General features: G+C 37.0%; 1 protein-coding gene across 3 annotated transcripts in view; it reads left to right on the forward strand.

Annotated features, from left to right (window-relative positions):
• The window catches only part of BRWD1 (bromodomain and WD repeat domain containing 1), a 147,810-nt gene that overhangs the window by 93,781 nt on the left and 33,389 nt on the right, over positions 1-20,640 (forward strand). For all 3 annotated transcript variants that reach the window (XM_039480426.2, XM_039480425.2, XM_074389271.1), the window contains 9 exons: positions 5-130; positions 219-326; positions 3,330-3,454; positions 4,177-4,259; positions 7,552-7,663; positions 8,270-8,331; positions 15,457-15,612; positions 15,843-15,963; positions 19,083-19,208. In XM_039480426.2, coding sequence (XP_039336360.1) covers positions 5-130; positions 219-326; positions 3,330-3,454; positions 4,177-4,259; positions 7,552-7,663; positions 8,270-8,331; positions 15,457-15,612; positions 15,843-15,963; positions 19,083-19,208 — 1,019 coding nt within the window. The remainder of the gene's footprint in view (positions 1-4; positions 131-218; positions 327-3,329; positions 3,455-4,176; positions 4,260-7,551; positions 7,664-8,269; positions 8,332-15,456; positions 15,613-15,842; positions 15,964-19,082; positions 19,209-20,640) is intronic.

The raw sequence follows: 20,640 nt of genomic DNA on the forward strand, positions 1-20,640 counted from the left end.
GTAGAATTTGCGGAGGATGACTCCAGCAGAGCTTGCAAATATGGAACATTTATATGAATTTCATCCTCCAGTTTGGATTACTGACACCACACTTAGAAAATCTCCTTTTGTTCCTCAAATGGGTGATGAGGTGAGAGTAATAAAAATTTAAGAACATGAATATGGAACATAAAATTTATATTGTTCTTAATTTTTAAATGCGTATTTCCCTTTTGTAGGTAATATATTTTCGACAGGGTCATGAAGCTTATATTGAGGCTGTGAGAAGGAATAACATTTATGAACTGAACCCTAATAAGGAGCCATGGAGAAAAATGGATCTTAGGGTAGGATGATGACATTATTAAATCGTTAAACATTTTAGCACATATATAGTTAAGTTATTTACAAATCTTATATAAAAACCTGTTGGAAACATATTTTATTACATTCTTTCCTACTTGATAACATTTCTGCTATAAGCAAACCTTAAGATCCTGTGGGGATGGCTTGTTTGTCAGTGGGCAAAATTTGTATATTGCTGATTGGTGTGTAAAATGTTAAATGCAACAACCCAGAGTCTCAGGAAGGCAGCTTAGCAGTATATATTATCAATCTTAAAAATGTTTATATACCCAAGAGAGATTTTCAAAGGAAGAAATACAAGTTTCTTAAAGAAGAAATAAAAGTTGGAAGAAGGATATAACCTCATGGATAATAAAATAAGAAAATAATAATTTTTCCTTATCAATACTAAGCCAATTTTATGATTTTGTTTGTTTTAGCTCAAGAAAGAAAATATCACATTTTAGCAAGTGGCAAAGATGTTGGTTAACAGTTATTCAGATTGCTGGTGGGGTGTGTGAAGTGGTCCAGGCTTTCTAGGGGCTATTTTGGCAATAGGAGTTGAAATTGAAAAATATTTGGAACTTTTAAGTCTGTGATTTTACTCCTATGGTAATTTGGAAAACAAGCAGAAATGCTTGTAAATATATGAGTACGGTAGTTCACTCACTGTTTGTAGAAATAAAATTGGAAAAAAAAATTCAGCTTTCCACAGTATGAATGAATCAAATCATGGTGCATTCATACGATCGGCGACTATGTACAACACATCTTGTTCTTGAAGATTGAAAATATTTGTTGAATGAATGATGGTTACATTTTCACAGGTGTATTACTAATAGGAAAAAGGGATGTGAAATGCTATTTCTGGTTATGTTAGCAAAATTTTAAAAACATTTGCAGCCAATCAAAAGAACAATCTCAAAATGTCAGTGGTGATGATCTGTGGAGTAGTATTACACATGACTTTAATTTTATTTTTTATGTTTTTTCTACACATTTTTGATAGTTTTTAAAACTTAGAAAATGAAAAAACTAGTTATTTTAAGAAGATAGCTGTTTTTAACACTTATATTCAACTTAATGGCTCTGCTTCTGTGAGTTAGGCTTCATATACCTTTGCAGTTTTATTTATGTCTGTTTAACTTATGACTGTGTACCTAAGTACAGTCCATCCTCATTATTCTTGGATTCTGATTTGTGAACTGCATACTTGCTGTAAGTTATTTTTTTTTTTTTTTTTTTTTTGAGACGGAGTTTCGCTCTTGTTACCCAGGCTGGAGTGCAATGGCGCGATCTCGGCTCACCGCAACCTCCGCCTCCTGGGTTCAGGCAATTCTCCTGCCTCAGCCTCCTGAGTAGCTGGGATTACAGGCACGCGCCACCATGCCCGGCTAATTTTTTGTATTTTTAGTAGAGACGGGGTTTCACCATGTTGACCAGGATGGTCTCGATCTCTCGACCTCGTGATCCACCCGCCTCGGCCTCCCAAAGTGCTGGGATTACAAGCTTGAGCCACCGCGCCCGGCCCGTTGTAAGTTATTTTTAATCTCCAAAACGGTACTCTCAGAGCCTTCCGGTCATTTCTGGACATGCTCAGGGTGGCAAAAAGTTTGACTTGCTGGATGAGCGTGTTTCTAGTTCAGGTTGAACAAGGTGTTGCTCTGCCTTCTTTTTTTAGCTCTTGCACTGCAAACAAGTGTCCTGTTCATGGTCTATTCAGTGCCACATGTTTTCCGTTTTTGTTGGTGACTTTGCTGTTTAAAATGGCCCCTAAGCATAGTGCTGATGTGCTGTCTAGTGTTCTTAAGTGCTAGAAGGCTGTGATGTGCCTTACTAAGAAAGTATGTTAGACAAGCTTCATTCAGGTAAATGTTTGCAAATCAACAACATATTAAATAAGGTACCTTTAAACAGAAACACATTTAATAGGTTATGTATGTGTTGGTTTACTACAGTGTTGTGACCAGGATCTTGCAGGAACCTATCCCTATATTTCCTCTCTAGCAATATTTAGTATTATATTTCAGTGTTCTAGGTGACCTTACAGAACATAACTACTGTGAGTAGTGAGAACTATGCCTAGCACTTTGCTTGGTACATTATAATAATAACATTTGTTCAGTGAATAAGTGAATGGTCTGTTGTATTCCTAGTATCAGAGAAGCATACAATGGGGGGAAGGTTGCTATGGCAAATCCATTTGATGGATACTCCATCCAGGTAGGGACTTTCACCTGTTTACTGTCCTGTCCCTACTGCCTAGAAGAGATCGTAGCATATGGTAGATTCTCAACAAATAATACTTACTGAATATGTTAGACAGAAATTTAGTATCAGTATTTTGAAGTATACTTATGAATAAGCAAAACGTTTACACATTTTCACTGCATAATATAAAAGTATATAAATAAAAATGTGTATTGGCTGGGTGTGACAGGTCACACCTATAATCCCAGCACTTAGGGAGGCTGTTGTGGGAGGATCACTTAAGCCCAGGAGTTTGAGAATAGCTTGGGGAAAATAGGGATACCCTGTCTGTACAAGTAATAAAACATTAGCTTGGTATGGTGGCTTGTTGTACCTGTAGTTCCAGCTACTTGGGAAGCTGAGGTGGGAGGATTGATTGAGCTCAGGAGTTTAGGATTGCAGTGAGCTATGATTGTACCACTGCCCTTCAGCCTAAGTAACAGAGCAAGACGCTGTTTCCAAAACAAAGCCAGAAGGAAATGTGTTAGATTCTTAACAGAGGTTGTCTTTATATATTGCACTAATCAGAGATTTGTGTTTTCAGTCTTTTATGGTATGATTTCTAAGTGATGTTCTTGAAACTGTTAAAGATGTGGAGATTAACTTTAGCAAAATTGAATGTAATTAATGGTATTAAATGTCTCTGCTGGTTTGAAGCCTAAAATATGAGTTTACTTAATATAATAATATGTGGAGAATTACAGTATTAAGGAATTGCTTTTATTTTAATCATTTAAAAAATATGTCTGTTAAAGGATCAAGAATTGGTTAAAATAGTTGGAATACGATATGAAGTTGGGCCCCCTACACTGTGTTGCCTCAAACTAGCATTTATAGATCCAGCAACTGGAAAACTTACGGACAAGTTTTTCTCTATTAGGTATGTATTATTTTAAAAAATGGAATTATGTATATTTAAATTTGCCATTTTGCTGATTTAATGATTAGTATGCCCTTCCTATGTAGGTCCAGGGTAACACTGGACAGCCTAGGATGTGGCTCAAGCTTCTAATGGCTAGGAAACCCACCCCCCAACCCTGAAGTCACAGTAGGCATGTCACAGCAATAGTTAAGTGTGGGCAGTCTGTTATAGATGGTTTTCATGCCACTTACATGGGTGGAGAATTTTGACATACAGGCAAAATTGTTTCTGCCTTTGTTTTTGAAAGAGTTCAGAATAAATAATTTCCTATACTTGTGCTGTGTAATACGGTTACCACTAGTCACATGTGGCTGTTGCTCACTTGAAATGTGGATTTGAATTGAATGTGTTATATGAGACTTGGCAGAGTATGAGGTGTAAACATTTTTTAAAGAAGAAAAAAATGAACTGAGTGTGTTGTGAACATATACACTGCATTTTGAAGAATGGCTATGAAAAAATATGTAAGATACCTCATTTTGTTTTGATTATATATTGAAATATTGAGGCTATATTTAAAATATACCATAACATTTACTGGTTTTTACTCTTTAAAATATAGCTGGTTGAAAGTTAAAAACTGCATTTGTAGATCTCATTATGTTTCTTTTGGATAGTATTGCTTTTAGACCATATAACTTGCTGTGTAGAGTTTAATAAATTTTAAAATTTTTGTTTAGATACCATGATATGCCAGATGTTATTGACTTTCTTGTACTGCGTCAATTTTATGATGAAGCAAGACAGAGGAATTGGCAGTCTTGTAAGTCTATCCTTGCTAAGTTTTATTTATCCTTAAAAATCTCATGTTTTATTGATCTTTTTGGCTGTGGGACTCTTAATTATAGTGTATACAAACATGTAAATTCCGGAAGAGATCTAGTGACCTATAAGTGTATTTTGCTTATGGCTTGGTACTTAACTGATTATACAGCCTTTTTTGAGGGAAGGGTGGGGAAGGGAGTAGAACCTTGCTACGTAGCCCAGGCTGGAGTACAATGGCATGATCTCAGCTCACTGCAGCCTCCACCTCCTGGGTTCAAATGATTTTCCTACCTCAGCCTGTTGAGTAGCTGAAATTACAGGTGCGTGCCACCACGCCCAGCTAATTTTTGTATTTTTAGTAGAGACAGAGTTTCACCATGTTGGCCAGGCTGGTCTTGAACTACTGACCTCATGATCCACCCACTTCTGCTTCTCAAAGTGCTGGGATTATAGGCGTGAGCCACCACGCCTGGCCCAGTTATGTAGACTTTCTCCTGTTCTTTTGGTTCATGACATTTGGAAAAGATTATTTTCACGCCTTGATTATAGGCTAGAGTAGATTTATTTCCTTTCAGACTTTCCTGTACTATATTGCATATAATTATCTTTGATGTAACATTGGTATAATTTACACAATTTTACCAGGATCTAAAATGATCAGAAGGTTGAAAAGTAATTTAAGATTTCACACTGAAAATGTTCTGATATACCCAAATATTTTACCTTTGGCATTATAATAATGTAGACTTAAATGGGAAGACTTCACACTTTCGTTAAGAAATAAATATTTCATATACGCTTATGCTTCATAACCATGTAATGTATAGGTGGACAGAAAAATTAAAATTACCCCAATGTAGGTAGTAGGTACTAAATTACTCCAATGTGATTTTTGTGATGATCATTTAAGGAGGGTTCACTTATTCAGAGTTGTATAGGTCATTAATCTCAGGATTTGAATATAATTAGGCTGGGTAGTAATAACTGTAGTATCTGTTGCACAGGTGTACATATATATGTTCAGTGTGTAATGCTATCCTGGGAGCTTATGTATTGAGTTAGAAGTAGGATGGTTCATTCTTTTTTCAGTTCTTGGATTTTTGTTAGAAATGTTCTTTTATCCAGGCTGTGTCATCTAGTGTACACATTCATAAATGATGTTAAGACCTCATTGATCTTTCTAGTTACTGCAGTTTCTTTCTTTCCTTCTGTTTTTGGACACAGGCTCTTTCTCTCTTGCCCAGGCTGAAGGGTAGTGGCACAATCAGAGCTCATTGTAGCCTCAACTTCCTGGGCTCAAGCGATTCTCCCACCTCAGCCTCCTGAGTAGTTGGGACCGCAGGTGTGCACCACCATATGCAGCTGATTCTTAAGTTTTTTTTGTGGACATGTGGTCTTGCTGTATTGCCCAGGCTGGTTTTGATCTCCTGGGCTCAAGTGATCCTCTTGCCTCAGCCTCCCTAAAGTGTGTGAATTACAGGCATGAGCCACCATATCTGGTCACTGCTGCCTTTTTCTGTGGGTAGTACAAGAAGTTAAATTTTAGATATCTTCCCTAATCATCCTCATTTGACGTGAAAGACTGCCAGAGTGTGTGGCTCCTCTTTATAGACTATTCTCCTGGTAACATCTGCACAAGGAATCAGGATTATTTTGGGAGTAGATGCAGAGAAAATTTTTCTTGAAGAAAAACATACAGCCACAAAAATAACATGAAGCAACATTAGCAGGTTGTATAATTGTGTCCCAAAGAACTTTAAAGTTTCCCAGCTGTTATGATTTTCCAACCTCCATGAGGTGCAAGTGGCTCTCATTTTTGTTAACACATCCATTAATTTTTTTTTAAAAGACTGGGTTTCACCATGTTGGTCAGGCTGGTCTTGAACTCCCGACCTCAGGTGATCTGCCCGCCTTGGCCTCCAAAGTGCTTGGATTACAGGCGTGAGCCACCACACCCGGCCTTTTTTCAACTGAATTATCTACAGTTAAACTCCAGAGATGGAGTCCCAGATGCCTCCTGTAATTTAGTGGTTTTTGTTTTATTTTTGTGGTTGAGAAATTATTGAGCCAGATCTATTATACTATAATTCATTTTTGCTCCCCATAAAATCTTAGCTTTTTGCATGGATTTGAGTAGAATGGCAAGAGGAAGTTGTTTGTTTTCATTTTTACAGTGGATTTTTATCCTACTCTTGAAAGGCTAAAGTAGGTTTATTTGAAAAATCTTAACATAAGATTACCAGCGTGATCAGCTAGCAAAAACGTAGAAGAGACACTTTTATTATGAAAAAACTTAATTTTTAAAGGCTCCTTTTTATTTAAAGGATTGGTTTTATATGAAGAAATATTTTCATCTAAACTGAGATTATCGTCTAGTATTAGGTAAATAGGAGGAAAAATATACAGTTAATTTTTTGTATCAAAGACTCGCTCTCTTCTAAGATGTTTTTATATTAGGGCTCTCAAAATTGAGGCAGTTTATTTTATTACAATAATTATTACATTCAGTTGTAATTCATATTTATGTTAAATGGGGTATTAGAGATTGGGACAAAATCATGGTGTGGTTTATCTCAAATTGTAAGTTTAAAGCTGTAATAGTCTTTTTAAATTTCTTTCAGGGGGTATGGTTTCAGGTGATTTTGAAGTAAAATATATGTAAAACTCATGTTTACATAAATTTGAAAATATACTAAAGACCGTAAAACATGTAGTTGTAGTAGTTGCGGCATCATTTTTTCCAAACTTTTGAAGAATTCACTGTAAGCATACTTTAATTATTCAAGACCATTTGCCAGGTATATTGTTATAAATATTCTTTCTTGGGGATAAATTGTAGCTTTAATTTTGATTTGTTTCTGTAAAACTTATATAGAACTGTTGATCTATATATCAACGAATCATCAGTGCTAGATAGGTGACTTATTGTTTGTTTTAATTGGTTTAGTTTCGTAAATGGTGTAGGAAGCGTACGAAGGAAGAGATCGGTTATTACAGCAGTTCATGTTTCTGTTGTAATGAATGTTAAACATAGATTCTAGTGCAGTTTATTTCACTGGTTGAAGTGTTAGAGCTGTAGAATACATCTGGAAATTCATTTAATCTAAAAGTTAAATTTTTCAATCCCTATTTTTCTTGGTTTGTTAAGAATCCCTTCTAAGGTCTGCTTGCCTGTTTTTGTATTGTGCTTTTGGCTTTTAAAATCTGTGTTATATGATATTTTGTAGATTAAAAAAATGTTAATTAATGTTAGCAAAGAAATGCCTCAGACTTGACTATTTCTCTCATAGGTGACAGATTCCGCTCTATTATTGATGATGCTTGGTGGTTTGGAACAGTGTTAAGTCAAGAGCCGTATCAACCACAGTATCCTGATAGTCATTTCCAGTGTTATGTTGTTAGGTTTGTATACAGATGAAAACTAATCATCTACAAATCAGTGTGGCAGGTTGTTGTATGAATGACTTTTTTATAAAACACTATTTTTATCTGTCATTCAGTCATGTCAGTCTGACCTGAAATGTCTCTCAGACATGGACCTGCTCTTTTATTTGCTAGTATTCCCATTGGTTCAGGTTCTGTTTGCCTCCCTGGAACTATTTCTGTAGCCACCTCATATTTCCTTTACCTCATATTGTCACTGTCATAGTTTAGAAGCAGATATTATACCATTAATCTTCTTCAAAGAAACCTTTGATGCCTTTTCATTGGCAATGGAATAAAACCCGTTTACTGTGGCTGTGATGGAATTCAAGGCTTCATGCCTTGTCTTTGAGTTATTGTTCACTTTGGGTGCAGGCCACATAGGATTTCTGGTTTTGTTCTTAAACCTGTTATTTTAATAATAAATCCTTTTTAAAAAAATTTACTGTTAATATTTAAAATTGTACTGCTGCAGTGAGGTTAATTTTCACATTTTATATCTTTTGTTTACTTTTATAATGGATACCTGTTATTCACATTTTGTTTTCATGAATGGCTAACCAGAGATTTGTCTTTTCTAAACAGGTGGGATAATACTGAAATTGAAAAACTTAGCCCGTGGGACATGGAACCAATTCCTGATAATGGTATATATATATATATATATTTGTTAAAGAATGAAACCATTTTATTTTTATAATATGTGCATTTGCCAGTGTACACAGAATAAACTTATTTGTATTCTGTGATCAGTGTATTCAAATTATTACAGCAACTGAACTTTACTGAAAAGACAACAGCATCATGTTTATCTGTTTTGTTAATTCTTGACCTTAGATTCCAGCCTGATTTTGGCTGTACTTTAAGTAGCCTGCTGTCATTTCTAATGTAACCTTGCTTTAAACTTTTAACTCCTGGCTGGGCATTGTGGCTTATACCTGAAATCCCAGCACTTTCGGAGGCTGAGGCAGGCCGATCACCTGATATCAGGAGTTCGAGACCAGCCTGGCCAACATGAAACTATTAAAAATACAAAAAGTTAGCTGGGCATGGTGGCATGTGCCTGTAATCCCAACTACTTGGGAGGCTGAGGCAGGAGAATTGCTTGAACCCAGGAGGTGGAGGTTGCAGTGAGCCAAGATCGGGGCCACAGCACTCCAGCTTGGGCAACAGAGCGAGGCTCTGTCTCAGAAAAACAAAAACAAAAACAAAACAAAAAACTTAGATCCTTCATGTAGCCTCTACTTTTCCCATCTCGTTCTTAATCTTTTACCCTTGGCTTTCCTTCAAGGAAGAGATCGAACTTGACTTACATTTGTCTTCTGCTTTACCTCAAGTTTTCTTATTATGGATTTTTTATTTTCCTGTGAGAAATAGACAACTATTTAAAGCCAGCCTGTACTTCAGTTCTATTGCCCAACTGCTGTTACCTTCCCAGGGCCTGGTACCTCCACTTAGCTCATTCCCTCCAACAATTTTAATTTCCACCTACCTTTCTCTAGTTGGGTCTGAATATGTCTCTTATACTTTACATTTGACTTCATTGAGCATTTTTGTTACTGAATTATTTCCCTTTTGTGATACTTTTTTTTTTTTTAAGAGAGAGTCTTGCACTGTCGCCCAGGCTGGAGTGCAGTGCACAGTCTCGGCTCACTGCAACCTCCACTTCCTGGGTTCAAGCAATTCTCCTGCCTCAGCCTTCCAAGTAGCTGGGATTACAGGTGGCTACCATGCCTGGCTAATTTTTGTATTTTAGTAGAGGCGGGGTTTCACCGTGTAGGTCAAGCTGGTCTCAACTCCTGACCTCAAATGATCTGTCCAACTTGGCCTCCCAAAGTGCTGAGATTACAGGTATGAGCCACCATGCCCAGCTGCAAAACTTTTTGAAAGGGTACTGTATATCTCTTGCTTCCATTTTTTTTTTTTTTTTTTTTTTTTTAACCACCAGTCTGTCTTTGGTGTAAGTGTTTTTACTGATTTGCAACATCCTTTGACATTTTTCTTTTTATTTACAATTTTTAAGAAAATCTCTGAATATCTGCATTTTGACTTTTTTTTTCAATTGTACTCTCCATTATTATTTTTATAGCACTTTTACAAACTTCATTTTGAGACAATTTCTGACTTAAAAATGTTACGAAAATAGTATAAGGATTTTCTGAATACCTACATTTCCCTTCTTAAACACAGTTAGCACAGTGCAATGATCAAAATCAGGAAATTATTACCAATGTGATACTATTGTCTATATACTTTTTTAGATTTCGTCTGTTGTTTCACTAATGTTCTTTCACATTTTGGATTTAATTATGTTATTTTAGTCTCCTTTAATCTGGGATCCCTCAGTTTTTCACTGTCTTTCATGACTTTAAGGCTTTTGAAGATTACTGGGCAGTTATTTTGTAGAATTTCCATTAGTTTGGGTTTGTTTGATGTTTTTCTTGATTAAATCCAGGTTTTGCACTTCTGGCAAGAATGTCAGAAAAGTAAATGTGTCTTTCTCAGTGCATCATTTTAGGAGGCACACGAGGTCAATTTGTCTTTTTATTGAGTGTTAACTTTAATACTTTGATTTAGAGGGTATGTGTCAGGTTTCTCCAGTGTAAAGTACTTTTTCCTTTGTAATTGGTGTCTCATAAGGATACATTTATATGTTTTAAATAATCCGGTTTCTTATCCTGCTCCTACTCACTAATTGTAGCATCCACTGATGATTCTTGTCTCAAATAATGATTTTTTGTTTTCATTGACATGTATTAGTTAGACTTCTATAAGATACATCTTCTCCATTCCCATTTATTTATATTAGTATGTAGTCAGATTTGTGTAAAATAAAATAGATGCTTAATTGTTATTATTTTGCTGCTACCTTATTACAGTTTTGGCCACTGAGAACCCCTTCAAGTTGGCTCCTGTGTCCATTTGACATTTTCTTTTAACCACCTTTGAGTTTTTTCATAGTTTCTGGCGCTGTGCAGTGTTCAAGGCTCACCTTGTACTTTCCCTACCTCAGCTGTGGAATCAGGCAGTTTTTCAGTGGCCATGGCCTGTTTCATTGGAGAATGGCATTTAGAAACCAAGATATTTCTTGTTATCGATGAATAATATTCCATTGTATGGATATATAGCACATTTTATCCATTCATCAGGTGATGGACATTTGGGTTGCTTTCATTATTTGGCTATGAATAGTGCTCCTGTGAATATCATGTGCAAGTTTTTATTTCTTTTGGGTAGGTATTTAGGAATGGCATTGCTGGGTTACATGGTAACTCTGTTCAACCTTTTGAGGGCTGACAAATGATTTTCAGAGCAGGTATACCATTTTACATTTCCAACAGCATTATATGTGGGTTCCAATTTTTTCTCATCCTGGATGCTTGTTTTTTTAACTTATACCTTCCTAGTGTAATAGGAAGTATTATTGTTGTGATTTGCCTCTCTCTGATGCCTAATGATACTCAGCATTTTTTCCATTGCTTATTGGTCATTTAAAATGTCTTTGGAGAAATGCTCAGTCTCCCCTCCCCCTCCCCTCCCCCTCCCCCTCCCCTCGTCCCATGCCTCCCGCCCTTTTTTTTTTTTTTTTTTGAGACAAGAGTCTTGCTCTGTTGCCCAGGTTGGAGTGCAGTGCAGTGGTACAATCTTGGCTCACTGCAGCCTCCACCTCCCAGGTTCAACTGGTTCTCATGACTCAGTCTACTGAGTATCTGGGACTATAGGCATGTACCACCACACCCAGCTAGTTTTTGTATTTTTTTAGTAGAGCATTTTGCCATGTTGGCTAGACTAGTCTTGAACTCCTGGCCTCAAGTGATTTGCCTGCATTGGCCTCCCAGAGTGGTGTGAAATTATAGTCATGAGCCACTGTACCTGGCTGAGAAACGTTCAGATTCTTTCCTCATTTTTAATTGTGTTATCCATTAGTTCTGGGTATCATAATTTTCTTCTGTTCCCTTATGCAGTCTCTGTATTTATGGGCTTTTCTGTTTTGTTTTTGTTTTTTTGCTTTATTGTCTTCTACTGTTTCATTAGGATAATTTTTATTGCTGTATCTTCAGTTTTTATTGCTGTGCCTACACTATGTCATAGTGTAGAATTTGTTCCATGGGCATCTTTTTAGTTTTATGTTTGGAAAATATTATTGCTTCATTTTGTGAAATATTAGCTACTCTTACAGAATAGATAATAAAACATCACATCACGTATTTATTTCATGCACATTTCCTGAATGCCCATTGTTTGGGGGACATCAAGTTAGGCACTAAATAGATATGAGAAAAAGAGATTTAGTTTTTTCCCTCAATGATTATATAAATTCAGAAATTTATATAATAACACATAGGTTCATTTTTGCTTTTTTTTAAAAAATTTTTTATTTTTATTTTTTTAATTTTATTTATTTATTTATTTTGAGACGGGGTTTCGCTCTTGTTACGCAGGCTGGAGTGCAATGGCCCTATCTCAGCTCACCGCAACCTCCGCCTCCTGGGTTCTGGCAGTTCTCCTGCCTCAGCCTCCTGAGTAGCTGGGATTACAGGCACACGCCACCATGCCCAGCTAATTTTTTGTATTCTTAGTAGAGACGGGGTTTCACCATGTTGACCAGGATGGTCTTGATCTCTTGACCTCATGATCCACCCGCCTTGGCCTCCCAAAGTGCTGGGATTACAGGTTTGAGCCACTGCGCCCAGCCCAATTTTTTTTATTTTTTAAGACATAGTATTACTCTGTTATTCAGGATGGAGTGCAATGGCACAATCTCTGCTCACTGCACTTCCGCCTCCCAGGTTCAAGCAATTCTCCTTCCTCAGCTTCCCTAGTAGCTGGGACTACAGGTGTGCACCACCACACCTGGGTAATTTTTGTATTTTTAGTAGAGACAGGATTTTGCCATGCTGGCCAGGCTGGTCTTGAACTCCTGACCTCAAGTGATCCACCTGTATCAGTCTTCTAAAGTGCTGGGATTATAGATGTGAGCCACCATGGTTGGCCTTGAATCTTTTTATATATTTATATTTTCTTTTGGAATGACTTATTTGCTTTTATCACCAGCCAGTGTATTATACTTTTCACCTTATTGCTTGTTTTCATCTCTAAAACTTGGATTTGGGTGTGTGTTTCATGTCTTCCATTTATATATGTTTTCAGTGAACATGTGGAATATAATTACATTCATATCTTTGCTAATTCTAACATGTGCCAATTCTGGTTGGTTCATTAATGTCTTCATTATGGCTATTTCCTAATATATTACCTCCCTTACAATTTTAAATTTTATATCATACATTGTGAATTTTACCTTGTTGGGTGCTGTATATTTTTTGTATTCCTGTAAGTATTACACTTTGTTCTGTCACACAATTAAGTTAGTCGGAAACAGTTTTATCTTTTTCAGATATGATAGATGAGTTTGGAGCAGTGCTCATCCTAGAGCTGATTTTCTTCTGACTTCTGAGGCAAGACCCTTTTATGCAGTCTGTCCACTGTTCTATGAATTGTGAAGCTTTCAAATCTGGCTCAGGGAACAGGCATGGTTGTTGGCCCTTTTGTGCACCAGGCTTTTGTTATTACAAATCTTTCGTTTGGTTCTTTTCCTGCCTTCCTGTCATTTCTTCACACATGTGGGTTGATTGGTGTTCACCAGAATATTTGAGGAGACTCCTTTGTAGCTCTCTTGTCTATTGTGCTTTGTCCTGGGAACTCTAGCTTTCTCATTCTCCCTGGACTCTCAGTTTTGTCTCTTCACCTCAGTTAATTTGTCCAGCCCCACCTGAGTTTCTCCCCTGTATGTTATGGCCTGCCTGCTCTTTCAGTGTAAGGTGCTGTAATCATAGGGCTCACCTCATTTGGTTTCAGTCTCTCTGGGATTCTTGTTCTTTGCCAAATGATCGATGTCTGAAAAGCCATTGTTTTCTCTATCTAGTTTGTTGTTGTTGTTTCAGGCTGGATGATATATATAGTCCCTATTACTCTATCTTCTGGTACAGAAACAAAAAAATTCTAGTTAACTGTTGGGGACTTGCTCTGTACTAGGCACTCTTCTGAGTGCTCTACCTGTAATGAAATTCTTTCAACAACCCTGTGAGATAGAAAATTTTCACTAACACTGCTTTGCTGGTAGGTAAGTTGAGATATAGGTTAAAAACTTGCTCAGTGTCCATGGTGGCTCATGCCTTTAATCCCAGCATTTTGGGAGGCCAAGGCGGGGTGCATGACTTGAGGCCAGGAGTTTGAGACCCACCCAGGCAACATAGTGAGACCCCTTTTATCCCCATTAAAACACCACCGTCCTCTGCCCCGACTGCCTTGTCCAAAGTCATAGTTTTTAGGTGGTATTGATATGATTTAAACTCATATCCTGGCTTTGATAAACCAGTGTTTTTTTAAAGCACTTTATGTTGCCTGCTTATACAGCATCTTTCCTCTTCCTTTTGATAAGATAAAATATTGAAAGCATAACTCTGAATTAGAGTATAAAAATATACATTTTGACTTATTAGGCAGTGGGATGTCTCCACCGCCCCCCGCCATTTCTTTTATGTTCATGCAGAAAATAAAATGAAAGTCCTTTTCCTTTTTCCAAGAACATGAATTGTAAGCTTATAGGAATTATTTATCATCCATGTTTAAGAAATTTGCATCTCTTAGCTAGAAGACGATATCATATGACTTAATTCTAATAGATCAACTCAAAGTTAAGAGCATTCACAAAGAATGCGCTATATAAAACTTGGGTGTATGTTTGCAGGAATCTTAACTGATGTTTCTAGAGGAAGTGTACCCATGAACATTCTCTCTACCATTTTAGCAGCTGTTAAAATGATGCCCTTCCCAATGCCCTCGTTCCCTCGTTGTGAATGTGCTCTGAGTTAACCTGATAGCCAGTACACAGTAGATGACATTTTTGATAAAAAATGTATGTTAGAACCAGTATTCCATTTCAATAATCTATAATATATTGAGCTTCCATAGATTTTCTCCTTCTTCCTTCCTTCCTTTCTTTTTTTGGGGTGGGGCGGTATGGGGTGGGGAGATGGCGTCTTAACTCTGTAACCCAGGCTGGAGTACAGTGGTGCAATCTCAGCTCACTGCAACCTCCACCTCCTGGGTTGAAGCGATTCTCCTGCCTCAGCCTCTTGAGGAGCTGGGATTACAGGTGTGCACCACCACGCCTGGCTAATTTTTGTATTTTTAGTAGAGACAGGGTTTTGCCATGTTGGTCAGGCTGGTCTCAAACTCCTGACCTCAGGTGATCCACCCACTTTGGCCTCCCAAGATGCTGGGATTACAGGTGTGAGCCACCATGCACGGCTTCTCTTTATTTTTTTAAAAAATAGAATTTTCTTTCATTTGAGCTCCCTTAAAATTTAAGAAAATTAGCCATTTGTCATGTGCTAATCCATTTTGACTTGACTTTTAAAAGAATTTTAACTGTATGTAAACTTAAAATTTTGAATATTGTCAGGTGTAATTTCTGTTTTCAGAGGCCTTTGGGGTTAAATTTGCCTCTTTGAAGAAACAGACTGAAAACTGCAATACCAGCACTCTTATTTTTAATTTGTTAGGGTAGATAGATTGTATTTGTACCTGAATTTAAGTAATTTGTCACTCTCAATGAGTAATTTTAAAAGAGTTGCACATTTGAACTATATTTTTGACTGTGGAGATAACCTAGTTTGTAAGCTTTGAAAATTGAATATTCACACAGTATGTATTTGTTTTTTGTGTTGTTTTTTCCCTCCTCACTTTGTTTTTTATGGTGTTCACAGTTGACCCACCTGAAGAATTGGGGGCTAGTATTTCTGTCACATCAGATGAGCTAGAAAAATTGCTCTATAAACCACAAGCTGGTGAATGGGGTCAGAAATCACGAGATGAAGAATGTGATAGAATTATCAGTGGTATAGATCAACTTTTGAATCTTGGTAAGTTTTTTTTTTTTGTTTAGGATGAAAAATTTTTTTTGTTTCAATTTCTTAAATAGAGGTATTTAAAAATAGTAGCATAATTAAGGTTTTGTTTTTTTCCTACACTATCTATTTATCTTTTTTAGCCTGTAATGTTAAATGTAGCCATATCTTATGAATGGTTTGTAGAGAAGTACCACTTAGAGGCAATAGATTTATTGATGAAAAACTCCTGTCTTTCCTAACAGATATAGCAGCAGCTTTTGCAGGCCCTGTTGATCTGTGTACATATCCGAAGTACTGTACTGTAGTAGCTTATCCAACTGATCTTTACACCATTCGAATGAGACTTGTTAATCGATTTTACAGGTTAGTAGAAACCTTTCAGAATGGTTTAAAAAGCTATATTTGGCCGTATCAACTAGAGTAAACAAAGGAAGAGACAGTGGTGGAATTGGGGGCTAACATTTTCTGTTTCATTATCCTCTTTCATTGTCAGATAGTGTTAGATGCCTATGGGTAGGTGTGGCTAGGGCCAGGCAGAAGATTGACTGCCATATTTCACCCTCGATATTTCCATATCACTGAAATTTTACTTCTACTTATTTCCATAAAATACAAAAAACTAGCTGGGCGTGGTGGCACGTGCCTGTAATCCCAGCTACTTAGGAGGCTGAGGCAGGAGAATTGCCTGAGCCCAGGAGCTGGAGGTTGCGGTGAGCCGAGATAACGCGATTGCACTCCAGCCTGGGTAACAAGAGCGAAACTCTGTCTCAAAAAAAAAAAAAAAAAAAAAATATTCACTGATACTTTAGTAATAAGAATTTTTCTATCCTCATACATGATTGAATACAAAATTTGTTTTAAAATTAACAGCCACAATTGAAAAAACAATCGTTTGTTTTTCTAATCAAGTAAACAAGCTGCAGAATCTTAAGGTCTTAATAAATGTTGTATCTTGTTTCATTGAACAATAAGACCTTCTATTTTGATTATATTTGGTAAATAGTGGTTTTGTTTCTCTAGTGGTTTTCATTTGCCAAGCTCATGACAGATTGTTTGACAGGGTGGCTGCTGCTCCCAGCAGTGGAATTCTGTCAGATGAATTCTCATTTCCAGTGCAGCAGCTGTTGGTAGTCTTTTCATCAAAAGTCCGTCCATCAGGAGTTACCTATTGCAGTTGGCCAAGGAGTTTTGCTTTGGCTGCTAGGGCTTGATTCTGCTGAATATGATATTCCTGAAATCTCCTGGATATTTTTTGTGTCATTTAAAAATTTTTTTGCGGGAGGCCAGGCTCATGGCTTATGTCTGTAATCTCAGCACATTGTGAGGCCCAGGTAGGTGGATCACCTGAACCTAGGAGTTTGAGACCAGCCTGGCCTACATGTGGGTGAAACTCTTTCTCTACTAAAAATACAAAAATAAGCCAGGGGTGGTGGCACACGCCTGTACTCCTAGGTACTTGGGAGGCTAAGGCAGGAGAATCACTTGAACCTGGGAGTTGGAGGTTGCAGTAAGCTAAGATCACACCACTACACTCCATCCTGGGCGGTGGAGTGAGACTCTGTCTAAGCAATAAATAAATATTTTTGTGGGAGCTAAATGATAATACATGGACACGCAGGGGAACAACACACACTGGGGCCTTTTGGAGGGTGAAAGAAAGGAGAGGATCAAGAAAAACAGCTAATAGGTACTAGGCTTAATACTTCAGTGATGAAATAATCTGTACAACCAACCCCTGCGACACAAGTTTACCTGTGTAACAAATCTGTACCTGTACCCCTGAACTTAAAAGTTAAAAAAAAAAAAGTTTCTGTAAGCAGTGTTCTGAACAAGTGGTCTCTCCAGGCTTTAGTTGTGAAGTCTTTAACACAGTCCAAAAAGGTTTCTGTAGCCCCAAGAAATTCCTTAAACGGTTCTATCTGACTAGATCCTGTTACTTAAACAGCCATATACTTCTGGCCTTTCTGATGCATGAGTTTCCTTTCTGCTCTGGAAATTACTAGTTCAACCTTTGCTTGAGTGTCTCTGGTAAAGTCTTATTTCTTATTTAAGCACAGGCTCTCACAGTCGACATCAGTAGGAGGCTGAGGGTTGTGGGGCTGATGAGTCCTGAAGAAGGGAGGGTCAGAGTCAGGGCCTCAACTTTTTTTGAGACGGAGTTTCGCTCTTGTTACCCAGGCTGGAGTGCAATGGCGCGATCTTGGCTCACTGCAACCTCTGCCTCCTGGGCTCAGGCAATTCTCCTGCCTCAGCCTCCTAAGTAGCTGGGGTTACAGGCACGCGCCACCACGCCCAGCTAGTTTTTTTTGTATTTTTAGTAGAGACGGGGTTTCACCATGTTGACCAGGATGGTCTCGATCTCTTGACCTCGTGATCCACCCGCCTCGGCCTCCCAAAGTGCTGAGATTACAGGCTTGAGCCACTGCGCCCGGCCTTCAACCCTCAATCTTTAGTAATCTGTTTTTCTTAGAAATTTTTTTAAGTTGTTAGATACTGTGTTGTTTTTTCTTTGTATGTTTAAATTTCTATTTAACTACATTTAAAAATAATATTTACATGGTTTATACTTGGTCTCTTTGACCTTTGGAAGATTAATTTCCCAGAGGCACTGACTTTTTATCTTTGGCTTCTAGAGCACTGGTAAGTAAATTTCCTATTCTTAATGATTTTTATAGCAGTTGATGGTATTTTTTTTTTTATAATTCAACTACTTTAAGAGATTATGAAAAGTCATCTTGAGTCCACATTATTGATGTAATTTATCTCTGTAATCTGATACCAGAATGTTCATTCGAATCAGAAACCACTTGATCAGTTTACAGTGAGACTGAAGCTTTTGTTTGTTTTTGAGATAGGGTCTTGCTCCATCACTCAAGCTGGAGTATAGTGATGTGATGATAGCTCATTGTAGCCTTGATCTGCCAGGCTCAAGTAGTCCTCCCATTTCAGCCTCTTGAGCAGCTGGGACTACAGGTGCACACCAGTATGCCTAGCTAATTTATTTTTATTTTTGGTAAAGATGGGGTTTTGCCGTGTTGTCCAGGCTGGTCTTGAACCCCTGCTGTCCTACTGCTTTGGCCCACCAAAATGTTGGGATTATAGGAGTGAGCCACCTTGCTGGGCCAGCTTTTAGTGTTGATGATATTTAACATATTGTCTTTATTGAGATTCAACAATTTTAAAAGGTACCTATATGCAATGTGAAAAGGGAAGATAGTTTTGTTGGTTTTCTGTATGTGATTTAAGTAGTTTGTTAACGTTTTTGTCCCCAGATTACCTTCTTCAGTTCAGTATAATTGCTTTGGTGTCCAACATAATTACTTATGACTATGCTTAAGTTGAGAGCATTAGAATGTTATTCATTATAACTTTGCACTTACGGTTTAATAAATATATCACAGTTTAATTCACATGCTGCATTTTTTTCACTTGGTTCCTGTCTTCTCATTTTCTAAGCCAAAATTATCTGCTTTATTTTGAAGGAGGCTGTCTGCATTAGTTTGGGAAGTCAGATATATAGAACATAATGCCAGAACATTTAATGAACCTGAGAGTGTAATTGCAAGATCAGCTAAAAAGATAACTGACCAGCTTTTAAAATTTATTAAGTAAGTAATCTCAGAGATGTTGTATAAAAGTGAATGCATATTGTGCTGTTAACAGTCATCTCATTTTGCTGGACATGGTGGCTCACGCCTGTAATCTTAAAGTGCTGGGACGGATCACTTGAGGTCAGGTGTTTGAGACCAGCGTAGCCAACATGGTAAAACCCTGTTTCTAATAAGAAAAAAATACAAAAATTAGCCGGGACTGGTGGCGGGTACCTATAATCCCAGCTACTTGAGAGGCTGAGGCAGGAGAATCTCTTGAACCCAGGAGCCTGAGTGACGAACTCTGTCTCAAAAAAAAAAAAAAAAAAAAGAGAAAACAAATAATCTAGTTTTATTTTTTACTCAGAACTATACTCTTAATGCTTTACCTTAGATAATATTTCTTTACATATATAATTTCAGTAAAAGACTGAGAAACTGAATAATTCAATTTTTCAACTCTTTAAAATTTTGAAATAATTTTATACTCCAGAAAGTTGACATATGCACTTCATCTAGTCTCCCCTTAGGTTAACATTTTACATAACTACGACATACTTATGTTACAAAAAAAATCTTGGTATTATGCAATTGACAAAAGTGTAGAATTTATTTAGATTTCACTAGTTTTTATACCCTTTTATATTTGAGAATCTAATCTAGAATCCCCATCAAATTTACCATTTTGTTTTTTTAGTCTCCTTCAAGTTTTTCCTCTGTCTTTATCACCTCATCATTTTTATGAATGTTGATTACTTATTTTATAGAGTATACTTAATTGGCGTTTGGTGTTTTCTCATGATTGAATTTTAATCTGTTTCAGATTATGTCCTATGAAAATGTTTGTATATGTATGAATCTTATATAGATTTTCTTATATCTAGAAGTCAATTTGGAATCAAAAAATGTAAATCGACTTGGAAATTGAGACCCAGGTTCTAGTCTGCTCTTTTCTAGTGAGCATTGTTAATTTAGAAACAGCGCCATCATTTTCAGCATCTTGCTGCAAACTGGGGAGTAACTGATTGCCATCAGGTTTCTTGGGTTGATTCTGTCCTAAATCTTGGGGACTCATACTTAAGTTACCTCCTCCCCAGAATCACCTTCTGTTCTACTTCAGGGAAATTGCATACACATTTTTGTCTCCTTTATGCTTAGATATCTGTATTTTAGCATTCTGTGTTCTCCTGTAAGATGCTATTTCCTTTAATTTCCTTTTCCCTTCTGTTTTTCTTTTTAACCTTACGTCATTTGTTTTCCTTGTACTTATTGTTTGAATACTGCTAGTGATGATACTTAGAAAGCTCATCCATGTATGCATCCAGTTGAGGTCATACATATATTATTTCTGGATTACCTGCTTGATTTTGATACATATTTAACTGAGAACAAGAAAAACCTTTAAGATTCTAAATTAGAATTTAAGATGGCTAGAGGTTTGGGTCAAAAC

Source organism: Saimiri boliviensis, chromosome 18, assembly GCF_048565385.1.
Source record: "Saimiri boliviensis isolate mSaiBol1 chromosome 18, mSaiBol1.pri, whole genome shotgun sequence".
Lineage (NCBI taxonomy): Eukaryota > Metazoa > Chordata > Mammalia > Primates > Cebidae > Saimiri > Saimiri boliviensis.